At 46.3% G+C, this 17,833-nt stretch overlaps 1 protein-coding gene across 3 annotated transcripts in view; it reads right to left on the reverse strand.

Moving 5' to 3' along the window:
- RORA (RAR related orphan receptor A) overlaps window positions 1-16,871 on the reverse strand; it is a 729,602-nt gene extending 712,731 nt beyond the window's left edge. The window contains exon 1 of one of the 3 annotated variants that reach the window (XM_082388123.1): window positions 16,331-16,871. In XM_082388123.1, the coding sequence (XP_082244249.1) occupies window positions 16,331-16,496 (166 nt within the window). In that variant the 5' untranslated portion in view covers window positions 16,497-16,871. The remainder of the gene's footprint in view (window positions 1-16,330) is intronic. The other 2 variants (XM_082388129.1, XM_082388116.1) reach the window with 2 other exon arrangements.
- Between the last annotated feature and the right edge of the window lie 962 nt (window positions 16,872-17,833).

Below are 17,833 nucleotides of genomic sequence, written 5' to 3' on the forward strand. Positions count from 1 at the left end.
AACATGTCCTGTGTAAAAATTTCACCTGCCAGTCCCCTGTCATAAATGCTGCTTTGTAATATCTCCAGCCCGGCGGTCCCTCCTAAGCTCCAGGCCCTGGTTAAAAGACTGGTTTTCCTAATCCCAAAGGTGCCACACTGTCACACGCTCCCTGCCAGACCTACATTTCCAGATACTTCCCCGGCACCTCCAACTCAGCCCATCCAAAATGGAACCCCTGCCGTCTCCCCTCTTCACGTCACACCCCAAACCGTCCCAGCCAATAATGCCACCCAACTCTGGGACTGACTCCTGTCGGAACTTCTACCATGCACCTCCAATTCCGCCCCCTGGGAAATGCTCCCTCAGAGCCCACCTCCTCACAGCATTCCAGTCCCAGCCTACAGTACGGCTCTCCAGAAGCACCCCAGAGATCTCCTAACTTGGCTCCTTATCACCGCCAATCCTCCACCCCAACCTCAACATACTTAGGCTTAAGTACTTCGCCAAAAAGAAATCAGATAGTTTTCACTTGCTCAAAATTTTGCCCTAGGAAAAGGTCCAAAATGCTTAGCCTGGTCCCTGTCTTCTTTCTCCAGCTTCATCTCCTAGTCCTGCCCACATAGTCTATGCTTAGGCCAGGCTCCACCTCGTTCACCCTACCTGAATGTGCCATGAACTTGCACTTCATGAACCCTGGCCCAGAATGCCCTCTCACTTTTTGCCCTCTAAGCAAATCACTCCCCAATTTTCCAAAAATTAGGCAGAGATACCCACTCAGTGAGCTTTCCCTGACTCCTCGTGAAATGTTTCCTCCCTCTTCTGTGCACTATACATTTTGTAAATATCTCTATTATAGCACGCTCCATATTTTTTTTTTTTTTTGAAATTTACTAGTTAATGTGTCTTTCCTGCCTATCGATTCTTCCCTTAATTTAACTCTGTACCTCCACTGACCAACAGGGGATGTGGCACATAGTAAGTGCTCAATTAATACCTAATGTATCAATGAAAGGAGGCAATATATTGCATCACCTTTAAACATCTGAAGCTTTCGAAGAATATTAGATTTTCTTGCCTCATCCCAGTTTTCCCTCAGCTGGCTCATCTTTCACATATTGATTCTAAACTGTACCGTCACTGGCATCCTGAGGGCATTCACTGAACGACAAAGTAAGAGGCAGAGATGTGGGACAGAAAACTCAAGACAATCTACAACGCTGCCCTCCAGGAACTGAGACCAATAAGAAGATAAACAGAGCTGAAGCAGCAAAATGTGACTTCAATAAAGACTATAACTAATGAGTGATAAAACCAGAGTGTGTTTGCTACTAAGAAATAATAATGGACAAGACCAATTAATACCAGGATGTTGTCAAACACCATGGTAATTTTCATTATAATGTTTTATTGGGCACAATGTGATATTGATATTTTTTCATTGAGGTTTGCAATAAAATTTCTCCACTAAATATATTCTTAATCCAGATGGCAGGCATGGATGCTGTGTACTCTTTCCTCAAATGCTCACGGAGTTTAAAAAATCAACACTGTTGACCTGAGATACAGAAAGCGCACAGTTGTTTATGAAGAAAATTTGCTTTTGATATTCTGGTCATCGGAGCCAGCATTGTATATATATGAAAGTTAGATATATTCTAAAGTACATAAAATCTCAACTCTTTGGACGAGGTCTTTCTGGGGTTTCAGATTATCAGGTGGTGGTAATGACTGACAATGCTGCAGAAGCAAGATCCTGGAGTGAGGGCAGGTGAGAGGTGGAGACGACCAACAAAATCCCTTCCAGATGGCCTCTGCACGAAAACATGGAGAGGAGGTCTTGGAGGCGGCAATTGAGCCTGGAGATTAACCAGGTAAGTCTTCAGGACCTCCCCGGAAATGGCTGCAAATCCATGCACATTTACTGCCAAACTATCCCACTGATGCCAATTCTCCTGAAGGTTCAGGGATAAAGTCACTGGAACCAAAGCAAAGTGTAATTCATTCTGGGACTTGTTAATTCACATGCCCCACTGGGAGCAGCCACATCTGATGCCGCCTTCTCAGATCCTGTTTCTGCTCTAGGGTTAGCTTATGACTTAAGGCGTAAAAATATGCCTCTCTCTTTCTGCTGTGGTAGAAGTTGTTTGGCCAATGTCCTTCCTTGGGAGACAAATGACAAAATAAAATGACCACAGTTCCTGGGCCATTAATGCTTCTTTCCCAACTTGAGACATGTCAATTAATAGAGGTGCCCAGACATAATAAGCATGAAAAGGTTGAAACAAATACACGAAGCCTTGTTTTCAAACCCTACCCTTGATACTATTATTGACTTGGCCTGCCGTAACTGATACCTGTCCCCAGGCGGGCCAGCCAATTTGTTAAAAAGGCAACACAGGCAAGCACTTTGATGCTAGTCATATATCTTCTTCTTGATCTGCCTGACTGGTACAATATTTGTGTGCCTGTGTGTGTTTATGTGTTTGTACTTGTATATATGTGTGTATACATATATACATTTATATTTAAATACATAAAAATTCACTTTTTCACTGAACAACGGTTTATTTTCATTCACTGACTGTTCAATATTATAGGATTGGGGCTTCTCAGCTAGAGTCTGTTTCTTAAAGACCAGCTACTCTAAGTCTGCGTGTGTGTGTATCACTCACACCATCACAATACAAGTTAGACATAATAGATGTTTAATGGTGTAATTCACTTTACAATGGCACTATTATTACAGCATTACTCTATTTTCATTACTACTGCATATTAGGATCGGCTTCCAACATGTTTGAGTGAAGAAATAAAACAACCTAATCACAGTGCCAATTAATTCTGTAAAAGTCATACAGTATATCAAAACGAAAACATTTTCACAGCATCCCAGGAAGATGGGATTCCACGCCTAGCTCACTTCCTCTAGCTTCCTATGCTTCTATCCCTACAATACGTTGACCGAGCCTAGTCCAATTACAAGCCAAAAATCAATCAAAGACCTTTAGCAAGCTTAAATGATTCTCTAAGGAAGGATATTATAATCCATCGGCACACCCTCACCTTGTGCTAACATTATTTTTCCAGATTTACCCAATACCATTGTAGTACCAATAACTACTCTTTCTCGTGCTGCTCTCTCATCAGCTCAAATACTGTAACAGCAGAGTGATCTCAAGCAGGTTGTGAGTCTCTGAGAGTATTGCTTGCAAAGTGCATGTAAATTATTAGATTACATTACAAGTGAAAGACTCAGCGGTGGGTCACCATAGTGGAGCATTAATGTGGAGCAAGTTGAATGGAACCCTCGAAGACAAGCTTCTCCACTGTGAATTTTTTTTGGCAGGGAGGAGAAAGTGACTAAGGGGGGAGGGAGGGCAAGCAAAGATGGGTTGCTGAGAAATGAGGCATGAGAGAGCACCCAGCAGAGTGGGAAGGAGGGCACTCCCCCAGCCTAGATGGCTGGAGGGGGCAGCCAGCGGTACTACAGGAATAGTGAGGGCGGGGGAAGGGAGCAGGCAGACATGAGGCCCTCCTCTGGTTCAGTTGAAGGTGTGGGGTGTAACCTCAGGGAAGCCCAACAAGGGGCTGATGGAGTTGAACTTAAGTGATTCGCCTGCACTTGGCAGGATCTAGCCTGTGGCAGTGGAGCTGAGGGACTGGGATAGGATCCAGTTCAGGAAAGAGAACTGGTGGTTAAACGGAAAGACTCAGATGCCCTAGGACTCTTGCTTATTTCACAGAGCAACCAGTCAGAACCAGGGAGGAATGCTGGAAGCAAAGGGAGCTGCAGAGCTGAAGAGGCCACAGGGGAGAAGTGGCCAGAGGGCCCCCTGCTCCTGGGTGGGCTCCGCCATCACCACCAACACCGGGGCGACACCGAACGTGTGCTGGGCAGCCCGCCAGCTGCTGCACAGGCATCCTCGCAGGTGAGCTTCTCCAGTACCGGGGGAAGCCGGCATCATAAACACCCCTGGTTTTCAGGTGACATAAGAAACAGACTGAGTGGTGAATGAACTTACCTAAGGTCACACAGCTAGCACACGGCACACCTGGGCCTCACTCCCAGCAGGCTTGTTTGTACCAGCCACGTATGCTGTTTCCCAACACGTCTAGCCTTGGTCTGAGTTGCTCAAGACTGGAGCAGGCCTGAACCTGCTACGGAGGGGAGGATTGGTGGATCCAAGAGAGACAGAAGTGGGACAAACAAGGGTGGCTGGGTCCAAACCCAAGGCCCAGTTGGAAGTAGAAGCAACTAGAAGCTGCACTTGCAGAGTTGGGAGGTGCAGAGCTGAATCTTTTGAGACAGCAAACAGCTCTGCAGGGCAACGTGGGAGAGACGATCTGCACAGTTAATGAGCACCAACTTTTTGCAAGGCGCTGTGCAGGGGTGAAAGAATAAACCACGGAGCTCGTCTTCTTGCAGGGACTAGGCTCCTGCCCAGGAAATAACACTAGAAGATAGTGTAAGGGAACCTGGCGAAGGAAGAGGCCACATGCTGATTGAATGAGTAAGGCCCATGTGACTGACCACTGTAAAAGACACGGGGCTTGAGAACTGCAGGAAGGACGGGATGAGTCTTATCTGAAGTTAAAACGGTGGTAGGATCTCAAGAAGCAAAGAGACTGAACATAAGATGGGAGATTGGATGGGGAAGAAGAGAAGGGCCAGGGGCAGGGTCCATACAAGGAACAGAGGTAAAAAGAGGCTAAGTTCAAGACACATGTGGAGAAGAACCCTCAGGAGTGTCTGGTCAAAGGCGACCCAGACAACGGGCTACAATGAGATGCCACCATGAGAATGTAGGATGCAGGAAGTCAGGGATCTGACTTCTCTTGTCCACTGCTTTATCCCCAGAGCCTAGCACAGTGCCCAGCACAGAGAAGGTGCTCAGTAAATATTTGTTGACTGAAACAATGCCACCCTCGTGCCTGTACACAGTGATGACAGCTCCAAGCAAAGGAGATCCCGGAATTTACATGCTAAGCCAAACTAGGCAGATGCATGTCTAAACGGAACAGGATATTAATGAGCATGTGCTATAAGTGGCATAAAGACACCGAATGATTACAAATAATAAGCATTTACCTTATTCTCCCTCCCCCAACTCTTCCTTGAAACTATAATGAGTAACACCTGGAGTCCGACATCAGTTACTGTGGAAACCCTCCCTCCCTCTTTCCCTCCCTCCCTCCTCTCCTCCCACCTCCAGGCCACAGCCCACAGAAAGGCTGCTTCTACACCTCATGCCCAGGACAGTGGTTTTCAACTTCGAGGAGCAGCCCATAAATAGATCATGAAACCAATTTGGTGGCTCATGACTTGTATTTTGTCTTTAAATAATAAAGCAAAAATAACGGTGCATTGCAGGTAATGGATACTTAATGTGAAAAGTTTACTGTGTGTGTGTGTACACTGGCTTACAATATATTATGTTTTTCTCATAATAAACCCTTGAAAGACACTGCACTAGAGGGAAAAGAAATTCCAATATTAGAACACTTGTTTTCATATCCAAGCTGAATGACCCTTGTTTTCCTGGCTAAATATCACTGTCAAAGGTACTGCTCTTTGGGCCAGTAAACTTGGCCCATCCTGAAACATCAAGAAATTCTGTGTAACATACTAAGTTCAGATCAGTTCCTTCAAAGTAGCCTCAGTTTCACAACACACAAACAATCTCTTTCGAAAAAAAAAAAAAGATTTATTTTTTCGAGTTATAAAAATAATACATGCATATTGCAGGAAACTCAGAAAATACAGAAGGGCACAGAGAAAGAGAAACTCATAGATAATCCCATCATCCAGAGTCGACCACTTTATCATTTCATCATTTAGGTACACGTGGGCCCATGTTAATATATACATACATACACACACACACACACGCACACACACACTATAGTTTTTATAAAAATGATCCCATTCCGTGCACACTACTATGAAAGCCATGACTTTCCACTAAGTGGTAGATCCCAAGCATCTTCCACTACAACATAATTTTTACTGGCTACATACTATTCCACTCACTGACTTGCTCAGGAGCATCCCTAGAAAAGACACAGCCTTAAACCCTCTGCCTTGATGAAGGAGGACAGCTGCTGAGAGATAACCCTCCCCCCCTGCACAGCTGGAGCTGGCTGCCTCTAGCTCCAGCAAACCTAAGGGCTCCAAGTACTGGATGCCCCACCCTCTGCCCTGTATTTTACTTTCTACCAAGTCAGAGCGGGAGACACAGGCACAATTTTCACTATTCTTTCGAATGGCTTTACTGGCAGAGCCACAAGCTCACCGGCTGATTTTTAATGAATAATAAAAATGCCCAGTGGGATTAAAATATAATAATACTGATAATGTTCTACTGTTGACGCACAACCAAAACAAAGTTACTTTCATACATATCTACCACCTAAGGCTGGGTTAACCTGCGTACATAACGTAATAGCCTCGGGGCGGGGCGGGGGTGCGTCTCCTGGTGGACAAGAACTTGCTGGAACTTCTGAGCATCCTGACATAGCACACAAGTGGAAGGAACATTGTTAGGGAGGGAGAAGACCTGTGTTCTGGTCACAGCCTTGCTACCTACTAGGAATGGGACCTCAGGCACATTCTGATCTCTGTGGGTACCAGTCCAAATGGGGGGTGGGGTGTAGGCTAGATGGTTCTTAAGGCCTCTTCTGGCTCTAACAGGCTTTAGTCTAATAAAACATGACCCATGGCAGCCTCATGAGTGAGCCCTACATATCTAATGTACACCCCCAAGCTCAAGATGAGAAAGCAAGCTTTTGAATTTTCTAGAGCCCTTTCAGGGGTACATTCAGTTCTCCTACTGATTCTTCTGGGGGGCCTCAAGAAAGTTTAGCAGCTCACCACGCTTCATGCACTTTCTGTAGCAATGTGCTCATCCAAAGTGGGTCACAGTGCCAGAAACGGTAAAATACAACTCCAGCAATTTCATCCTTCTCATCATCAGTCAACTAATACAATCACTAGAAGAAGCATCGTCTTTGATTATCAAAGTATTTCATTTGCCTTTGCTTTCCCCCTGCTTCATTACCTGCACAATTGAGAGTTATGGGCAGTTCACCCTAGCAGGTGCTCTGTACTTCCAGATATAATATCCCTATCACACAAACGTTCCTGGGAGTACATGCTCTATTGTTACCGTGGCCTTTTTTACCATCCACCAGCTTTATAAGTGTACAGTGAAAATGAAAAGCAATGCAGTTTATTGAAGAGAATTGCGAAATGTACCCGTTTCTTCTGCGATTTGTCTGTTGAAAATCCATTAACTTCTAAGCAATCACTCTTCCCCATAACTGGCGTCGATCATATGGGATGATATAGGCCTCTTTGCTTCTGGAAGGGCAGAATCATATCGGGTTGTCTTTTCTCCGTCTTTGTCCATTTCTTCGGGTTTCTTTAAAACTAATTGGAAGAGTCAATAAACACGCCCGCCAATTCCCTTAACACACTAGGCAGCAGATCGGGCCTGCCCTTCAGACCTGTTCTTGTTCTGTTTCTCCAAATATTCCCTTACCTGCCTTTGTCAATTGGCATTCTCAACAAGTTTGTCATAACTTCTCAAAGTGTCAACTTTTCCTCTGTTCATCGTCCTTGTTAAAGATAATTTAAAATTAGAAAGGCACAGTCCCAGCCATTTCAGAGTCAATGCTAATTGCATCCTCTTTTGCATGGGAATCTCCTTCCCTCTAGAGATTCCCTTCCTTCACTCACAGCCCCCGCTCCCCAGCCCCCCACAGGCAGCATCCTTAATCTCTGTATGCACGACCCCCTTCCCCTATTTCACCACTCTTATCTTTCCCCCCAAATACTTCACCCAGTGAAACACACTTTAGCATGTGGCTCTCCTTCCTTCACTCCACTTCTGAGAGAAATGTCTGTGTCTGGAGATTGTAAAGTCACCTTCAGGAAAGAGGCATACAGTCGGCTGTCAATTAATCAGGATAAGACAGAAAAAATTACGTGTGCAGCTCTGCTTCTCAGCACATGCCTTTATGCTTTGGGGATCAAGAGGATTTCTCCCACACAACCTAAAATTCATAGTGATGCCTTTTGTTTGGCTATAACGAATTCTCTACCTAGCAGCACAGCTGTTAATAGTCTGGATTATTTAAAACAGTGATTACCATACCTCATTATAAATTCAAGTGTTGGTCCCTCCTGTTTTCCCCCCATTCCGTTTCACCTCTCTTCTTTGCAACCTGCCTGTTTATCCTTGGTAGCAGTCTTCGCTTATAAAATAAGTCAAATGACTCTATACGCTGTAATTTTTAGTCCCACATTGAGAGTCTGACATATAGATTTTAAGCCAGTTGACTCTCCCCCATTAGGCACAGACCCGAACGTCACCATTCTTGTCACGTATACAAGTCCATCAAGTTTCAGAGTGTCATTTATACACCATTTTATTGCTTTTTACTTCTTTCACACACGCCTACCACTTACGTACAGCAACTTCACAACATTCATATTTCATAAACTTCATCAGTATTCAGCCAAATCCTCCCCCGAAGTAAGCTAGGTATTTTTAACAGTGCACTGTCTCCTTCACAGGCGTGAGAATCCTGTACCAAGTGGTACCCTTCCTGGTACCCAGGAAGAGTTTCATCTATTATGGTCTGTTCACAGATGTAGGAACTTCCTAATTGTTTCAAAAAACTTTACGATAGTTCATGATCAAAACTCAAATGTCCAACCACACTGTTAGAGATCATTGGAGGCTGAGTGACCGTAAATCCTCTACACCTTGATTATTCCTCTCCGTTTCCAGCCTCTGATTGAGCTCCAGGGAAAGCAGCAAGGGTGTAGAAACTACCTGGGACAGCCTGGAGGCCTCCAGCACCTTCCAGGGTGTGGGAAAACCTGTCCCCTCCACTGTGGTGGGTCCTGCAGACAGGGCCACGAAGGGCACATTCTGTGGACAAGACAATCACTGGAAAACCACAGGGCCGTGCCATTGTCAAAGTGCCACAGCATGTAATGTGATAAGACAGTTTGTAATAATGATGTGTCAGTGGAGGCCATAAACATCTGTTAGGAAAAAAAAGATTGTTCTTCCACCAACACAAGGGAATTGTTACCTGTAATTCCTTTTCACATTAGCATGTAAAAGCCAGAGCCGAAATGGAGCCTGCCTAACCCACGGGCTATGGTACGTTTATTCCTCATCATGCCCTACTCCACTCTTCTAAGGATTTCTTTAGACAATCTCCTTTATGTCTATACTCCAAAAGTAAAATAATGATGATGATAATAATAATAATAAGGCTGTCACAAAAGAACACCAAGACTCCCAAGCTGAATTTCCAACACTAGGATATCAAAGATATCATAAGATAACTCAGTTGAGTTATTTGTAGTGAGGTGGATGGACCTAGAGTCTGTCATACAGAGTGAAGTAAGTCAGAAAGAGAAAAACACATACCGTATGCTAACACACATATATGGAGTCTAAAAAAAAATGGTTCTGAAGAACCTAGGGGCAGGACAAGAATAAAGACGCAGACGTAGAGAATAGAGTTGAGGACACAGGGAGGGGGAAGGGTAAGCTGGGACGAAGGGAGAGAGTGGCATGGACATATACACACTACCAAATGTAAAACAGATAGCTAGTGGGAAGCAGCCGTGTAGCACAGGGAGATCAGCTCTGTGCTTTGTGACCACCTAGAGGGGTGAGATAGGGAGGGTGGGAGGGAGATGCAAGAGCGAGGAGATATGGGGATATATGTATATGTATAGCTGATTCACTTTGTTATACAGCAGAAACTAGCACACCATTGTAAAGCAATTATACTCCAATAAAGATGTTAAAAAAAAAAAAAGATATCATAAGATAACCGCAGACTACCATTAAATCAGGTGGGATGGTCTTGAGAAAGTCAGCCTCTGATTGTAGTACCTGGGATGCTTTCCACACTGGTCCAGCGAACAAGGGCCTAAGCTTGGAGAGAGAGTCTCCTCTGGAGAAATCTAACTGTTCTTTATTGACATCCTTGTAAGTCTTCCTTCTAACCCTAGAATTTCCTAACTTTCAGGATTGATGAAACCCCTTCAACTCATCTAAAGGAGAGGCAAAAATAGCTGACATTTCTATCTACCACTACACAGGGGAGAAGTTACATAATGCTACGGTAATACAGCACGTAACTTATCTGTAAATACAATAGCCTTCCTAAATTCTTAAGGATGATTTTACATCCTCTACGCCACTAGAGAAAGAATTAAGGTCTAGACTCAGGTCGAAATTTTCCTCTAAAGTAAAAATATCAACTAATCAGAATCAACTAACTGATGTGAATTTCTATTCTGCAACTTGCAACTCAGAGAACAAAGGAGGCAAGTAACAAAACATACTGATATTGAAGATTTAACCAAAAACAGAAAACAATTTCCAAGCAGGGATCAGGACAGATTAGCCCAATTTCTGATACTGTCTCCATTTACAGTTGTATAATGTACAATCAGAATTCATCCTCAGAACAGTGACCCTGTGGTACCCTAAGATCCTCGAACCTCCAAGAAATATTCAATTACATCCTCAATGTTCTTTCCAGGGCAGGAAAGGGGACCAGCACACTTTAAAAACACATTCAGTAAGGAAAAGACAAAAAATATTTCTGCTCAATCTCCTGTTAGCCAGAAAAACTAATTCATCAGTGACACCTTGGTAGTACTCTTACAGAAAAATCATGGTTTATTGTATATTAATCAATGCTCCAACACTGTCTACCTGTAGAGTTTTGGGGAGGTGTTAATTCACAATACTCAATTGTATTTTTCTTAATGTACAGCTTAATAAGATGGATGAACATTTTAACAGCTCATTTCAAACCAACACTTTCCATTCTGAATGAGATACCAAAAAAAAAAACACCCTCGTAAAAAAACATTTTCTTTAAACGATGGAAGAGAGAACACCTCAGAGAGACAGAGAAAGAAGTAGATAGGAGGCTGTTCTGAAATTCTCAGTGAGGAAGACAGTCTTCATTTTCAGAAAGGTATTGCACATTCTAGGTTGGTGCTCACTCTGGCACCTCAAGGCCTTTCAAAGCAGACTCTTCTTGCTCTGGAAGAACCTATTACTAGTCTGGGATGAATGGGTCAGGAATCTCCTTGAGGAGGGGAAGGATGATGTCCACCTCAGAGTCCCAGCACACTAGCTCGTGAAAGACAAAGAGGGCAAGCAGCAGGATATGTCATTTGAGGAGAGTGGCGTTCTCTGTAAAAAATTTTGTGCGTGGGGCAATCACATTAAAACTCTTTCCCCAGACATCTGAAATGTAGTTAAGTATTTTGCTTCCACAGACACAGAAATACATAGATAAGCTTAGAAGCACCATTCAGACCAGGAAGATGCGGGGGGCGGGGGGGGGGGGACACCCTCAGAAAAAGTGGCACGTGCTGTTAGGGACCACACCACACCAACGGAATTCAAAGTGACACCCAACTCAGTCTGTCCTTCCAACATCACACCACAACTTCCTGAAGGCAAGAATGGGAGAATCGGGAGAAAAACGTAAATCTTAACTCAGAACTGACAAGAGTATGGCCCATGGAGAAGAACCCCTGGGCTTGTGTCACTCACATTCCAAAGGTTAGCTTTGGACAGGGATCAGTTTGCTTCCAAAAGTGATTCAGCTGTCACCAAAGACCCCAGAACATTTGCATCCGGAGGCAACAGCTATTGTGATTAACATTCCTACACCTCCCTACATCCCACTTAGGAGTCTGATGTGGAACCAGCAGTTCGTGCTTGTACCCCCCGGACCTCTGCTACCTGGAAAACACAAGCTTAAGGTCTCCTGGTGAGGGGTCTGGTCCATGCAGGCTCCAGATTTCAGTTTTGGAAACAGAGACGTTTTCTAAAGCCAAGGGCTCCTCTTAACGCCGGTAGGTTTTGGAAAATTCCAGCAGGTGACTAACATAAAAAGAAGAGTCTGTTGTAAATGTTTTTAGCCACTCAGGATTTGACTTCTGGATTAATATAATTCAATTCTTTTTAAGAAAGAAGGAGGAAGCAACAGAAAAGGTTATCATAATCATCATCAAATGCATTTTCTAAAATTATTCTATTACATTTTTAAAGGGTATAATTATAAATGTTTTTATGAGCAATTTACTGGAAAATGAAAGTCCCTTAGTTTAGAAAATAATTATTCCATCCCTCTGGCAAAGAATTTTATCCCAGCCAGTAGCTCCTTCAAACTACGGGGCATCATTTGTTCACTGGGGAGAGCCAGGTCCACATAAGAAAAGCTGATGCAAGAATCAATCTCTAGAAAGTGCTCGAAATTGCCAGGCAAGAAAGCAGACCAGAAAGTGAATCAGCCAAGACGGGGGAGGGGAATGGTGGCAAAGCACTTTGAAAGGCAAAGACGTCTGTGGGTCTAGAAGTCCTCAGGGCTCCATATAAACTACAGGCCTTCTTAACTGATTTTAAGTCAATCTAAGCTGAGCTTCCAGGGGGTTCGATCTCAACCCAACCGAGCTTTTCAGTGTTAATCCCATCTTTTGGCTTCGATTTTTCCCTTAGGTCAGCCTGGCCTAAAAGCCTTCCACCTTCAGCACTGGTGTTCCAGACCAGCTGCGTGGTACACAGCTCCATGAGGTTAACTTTAGGGAGGTAGAATATGTAAGCTCTGGCATGCGTAGAATAACGAGATTCTGAAAGAGGGTTTTTTGGGGGGTGTTTTTTGAATTTTTAAATTTTATTTTATTTATTTTTTATACAGCAGGTTCTTATTAGTTATCTATTTTATACATATTAATGTATACATGTCAATCCCAATCTCCCAGTTCCTCCCACCCCCCCCTTACCCCCCGTGGTGTCCATACGTTTGTTCTCTACATCTGTGTCTCTATTTCCGCCTTGCAAACCGGTTCATCTGTATCATTTTTCTAGATTCCACATATATGCATCAATATACGATATTTGTTTTTCTCTTTCTGACTTACTTGAAAGAGGGTTTTTAACAACAGTTATGTTACAATGCTCATGGCTCCCTGAAGTCCCTGAAAGCCTTGTTAAATTAAAGATTCACTGTAGTTTTTCCGCTTCATTCTTACTTCCCATGTTGCCTCTTGCCTTTCTTTCTTCCCTTTCATTGGGCTGAAAAGATGGAACTGAATGACACCAGCCATCATTAATAACACCCAGAAAACGGAACAGTTCCACTGAAACTGCTAACATTCCCTGCCCAGTTTTCAGAAGAAGGGGAGGCCGTCCTTCAGATTATAAAGTCACACATCTGATTTTGGAAGCTCAGGCACTCACGGTGCATGGCCCATTCACCGGTAGATTCCCAGGAGTTCAGAATCCAGCAACAGCTTCAAGTCTACCTAGGTAATGTCTCATGAGGTCACCTCAATGTCATGAGAATCCTGACCACAGTCTCTGTGGACTGCAAACACTGGCTGCCTGGACGCTAACCCAGCTACCTCTCTGGAAAGCGTCTTCCGAATCAGAAAGCATCCCACTTCTTCACCCAATGCCAAGGACTCCACTCAACCCTCCTTGAGGCTGAAAATGCTAATTTTAAGGTGACGATGTTTGCTTTTCCTTTTGAGTTGTGTGCCTTTATGTTTTAAGTATTAAAAAGGCGTAATCACCTAGTGAGTAGGTTAATTTCTTTCCGATATTGTAATTTATGCAACATTAATACTGGATGCCAGCTCCAATTTTCTTGCTGCTTACACTCTGGGAGCCGACTTGCATATTCTGCCAACTCCATTACATCATCTGAAAACCCAAACATTTCCCATTTTCAAATCACTCTCATCTACCAAGCATACTTACACATTCTCTCTTTCTCTCCCTAGCTCTCACGTTCAAAGATTGGTACCCCTCAGGAGCAGACAGTACATCTGAGGTTAAAGTCTGCAAATGCACATAATTTCTGGAAGCTATTACTACTGCTGTGTTAGCTAAAGGATGCCTCCATCTCTGACCTTCCTTTTTCCATTCAGACTGTTATATAACCTAGTGCCTGCGTGCAGGATGTGAGTTGAGTGTTTGGGCCTTACCTCCTCTCCCTCCCCCCACTAAATCTCTGGAAGGATGGACAAGAGATTGGTTCAAAGAAGAGACAGTGGGGGGTGGCCCTCTAGGGGGCAAGGGGATGTGGGTCAGCAGGTCAGCTGTGCAAGATGCATCCTACCCCTACTCTGTCCCTCTCCCCTTGTTGCTGAGCCTAGGGGGCTGGCGGTACTGAAAGCCCCATCGTTATATAATTTGCAAGAACAGCAAGTTACGGATTTGCTAGTCGGTTCTGCAGCCTGCCATCCCGATCTCTTGCAAGAACACCTTCTGGCAAGAATGACACCTGAAGATGCTAATAACACAAGGGAGGGGGATGCCTAAGACGGAGGGGGGTGGCAGCACAAACCAGAAATTACTGTGGCTTCCTACATACTATGTCCCCCACCCTTCCAAAAAAAAAAAAAAGGCTCAGAAACACATGAAGGGGATTTTCTCCAGTGTTTCTGATTAACCCTGTTACATAACCCGCTCGCATTCCAAATCCACCGTCTCAGGTCTAAATATACTCTGTGCAGCCAAAAGCTCGCCACACACAAACTCCCCGAGCTAGCTGCAGGTCCCGGCCCCCAGCCCCGATCCCCCTCCCTGTACTCCCGACCCTCGCTGCCCCCTCCCTCCCGCTCAAACCGCAGTTCAATGTGTTCACTCTTTCGAAATCGCCTTTAATTAAATGTTTTTCGCGTGTGTCATCCTGATGGCTTTTACTGTACTCGAATTCCGTGAATGGGAAAGCGCCTGGACAGGGGGTGTGGCTAAGGTGTGTGTGTAGGGGGGGAATACTGTAAAACAGCTAGCACATGATCAGCCATATTCCTACCTCCAACTCTAACATCGAGAAGAAGGGAGCGGCTCCCGGGGGCCCGCACTCGCCTCTCCCGCCCTCCCCAATCGCCGCCAGAAGCCGAGTGGCAAGAGGAGGGGGCCCGCTGGGCCAGTGCCCAAGCCAGGGCTGGAGATCCTCTCTGCCCCCCAGCCCTGGGCGGCTTGCGCTAGCCTGCTTCCTCTAGAGTGACAGGGATGATTTATACATTATTAACAACAGTAATTAAAGCCGTAGCTTCCTCCTGTTCTTTGCAAACTCCAGGCACATTCAAATAAATAATCCCCCATCCCCAAGAAAAAACCCCACATCAGGTGCCGATACCTTTAAGAAAGAAGGAAGAGAGTGAGCTTTCCCCAACACTCCACTTTAGCTAGAAAAAAAGCAAGGAGGCGGCAATGGAGCCCCCCCAAACAAACACATACACACGCACACACATTCTACAAAATGAAGTGTGTAAATATCGCCCGGGGAGGGGGGAACATCGATCGCACTATCCAACCAGCATTCAACTCGCACTGACCATTCCCAGGTTCTTGCAGAAACGCTTGGAGAGGGAAGGATTTCCCAGGTCAGAAATAAGTTTGGGTGCCTTGGCGATCTTTCTTTTTCTGCTTGTTTGCTTTTGCAGACGCTCACTCCGAATGCGCGTGGAGCGCCCCACAGGACCGCTGCCCCGGGCGAGTTGACGCGCACACGCCCCCCGCCAGGCTGGGCGTCCGGCTGCGAACCCCGGGTCTGCAAACTTGCGCATCTCCCCTCGCCGCGCCCTCCAGACAACTTGGCGAGCACCTCGCGCGCCCGCACCCTGCTTCCTCCAGCCCAATCTCCAAATCCCAAACCCACCGCCGTGCTCCAGAGAAGGTGCCCACGTCGCCCCCCAAGTCCAGGAGCGCCCCCTCTCCACCCCCGGGGCTGCCCTGGTCACTCACTCCTAACGCCCCCCTCAGCTCTGCTGGGGGCCGAAAACCCACCACGTCTCGGGCTGCCGGGGCCGAGACTGTCAAGAGGAGAAAAGGTGAAGGGGGAAGAGGGTGGTCATAAACAGAATTTTTTTTTTCCTTCCTTTCCTTTTTAAAGGACACTGCCGCTTTAAAAGTTTCTTTCCCGGGCCCCCACTCTCCGGTTCTCCGTATTTTGGGGAGCGTATTTAATTTCGACAACGCGGCTTTCCTCCTCTCTTTGCAGAAAAATCAAAGCCAGGGGGTGAACCCGCCGGCTGTCAAGCCTCCTGCCGCCTCCCCCGCCCCCCTCTCCTCCCGCAACCCGAGAACGGGCTGCAAAAGTTTGCAACATTTCTGGGGGGCGGAGGGGGGAGGGGAAGGGGGTGCTCCGAGCTCGGGGCGCCGGCGCAGGCTCGCGCGCGGCCCCCGACCCCGTGCCCCGGGCGCCCGCTCCCGGCCGCCCCCAGCTCCGCGCCGGGGCTCCCGCCGCCCCCTCCTCAGCCCCTCTCGCAGCCTCCTACCTCTGCTGGTGCTGGAATAGCTCTGTCTGCGCACCGGGGCGGGCGGCTCGCTCTTGCGGGCGGATTCCTGGTTCAGCGGGGTCTCCCTGGAGCCGGCGGCCGCGTCCGCGCCGCTGCTGCCCGGCTCGCAGGCGGCGGGGTCGGGGGCTGCCGGAGCTGACTCCATGTTTTTTCCCAATGTAGAGATCGCTGGAGATGGCGAGCTCCGAGACTCCCTCTATCTTCTGTTTTCGGAGCAACTCTATGGTACCAAAAAAAAAAAAAAAAAAAAGGAGAAGGAGACCGGGGAGAGCAAGAAGGAGAGAGCAGGCGGCGGCGGGCGGGCGGGCGAGCGAGAGCGCAAGGGAGCGCGCGAAGTGTGTCTGGGTGGACGTGTGTGTGCGCCGGAGAGGGGATGGGAGGCGGGTCTGGCCACAGACAGCGCTAGCGAGAGCTTCTCCAGCCGGTCCCCACACCCACATTCCCCACCCTCCAGACCCCAGACCGAGAGCCACAGACTGGCTGCCAATTTTGGGAGGTGGGGAAAAGAGTGGAGGAGGAGGGGAGAGCCTCACGTGCCCCCCTAGCCCAGGGACGGAAATTAAGATTGGCGACAATGATTCTGTACCTACTTCTGAGACTCCCGGGAGCAGAACTTGTCCCCATCCGCAGCCAGCCTGGGAAGAAACAAATCCGGTTATCCACGTTGGGGAATCGCAGGTAGCTCCCTGCCAGCCCAGACCAGGACTGAGGAGAAACTAAAAAGGAATTAGACCTGGGCTGACACCCCAAGCAAGGCAGAGGATGGGAGGACGGAAGACGTGGCACTTCTTACTTTGCGATGGGACGTCCAGTGGGTTTCCAGTATTGGTTTGATAGATGTGTCTAAAACACAATTTGTGAGTCTAGAATTGCCATGGATAGCCAATTTTTGGTATGGTTGAAAGAGGTCGCTTTCAGCTCCTTTGCTGTTTCCTCCGAGAAGGATCCAGAAACCACTTGGCAGGGCAATTTCTACTAAAGAAAACTTTGGCTTGTTTGGTCGAGGACTATCTAAGCTGGATGAAATATGCCACACTGCATCTAGTTAATGCATGGCTGCTAATTGTCAATTCCCACTGGTACTATTGCTATAAAATGTACAGCCTCATCCATAAAAGATATACTGGAGAGGTGTTAACATCTGGATGATAAAATTCAGGTAATTAACAGCTTTTAATAAGTCACATCATTGTAGGCATCATTCTGCTCTCCCCCCTTCCACTGAAACACGCCCATCACATAGTAGGTGCTTAATGAAACCCAAGGGTAGTGAAGAATTGCATCAGTGTTACTTTGATCCCGAACTCCACTATGAAGGAAAAATACAAATTGGATGAGTGGAAAATATTCAGGTGGTAGTAGCCTGAATTCCCTGCCTCAATACTCAATCCACCATTTCCTCTTGCCTGCCGAGACACTGATGAAATCAGTACACTTTTAACACACACGCCCACCTTCCTTTCAGAAGACTTGCAAATTTTG

The sequence above is a fragment of the Balaenoptera borealis genome (genome assembly GCF_965194805.1).
Source record: "Balaenoptera borealis genome assembly, chromosome: 3".
In the NCBI taxonomy this organism is placed as follows: Eukaryota; Metazoa; Chordata; class Mammalia; order Artiodactyla; family Balaenopteridae; genus Balaenoptera; species Balaenoptera borealis.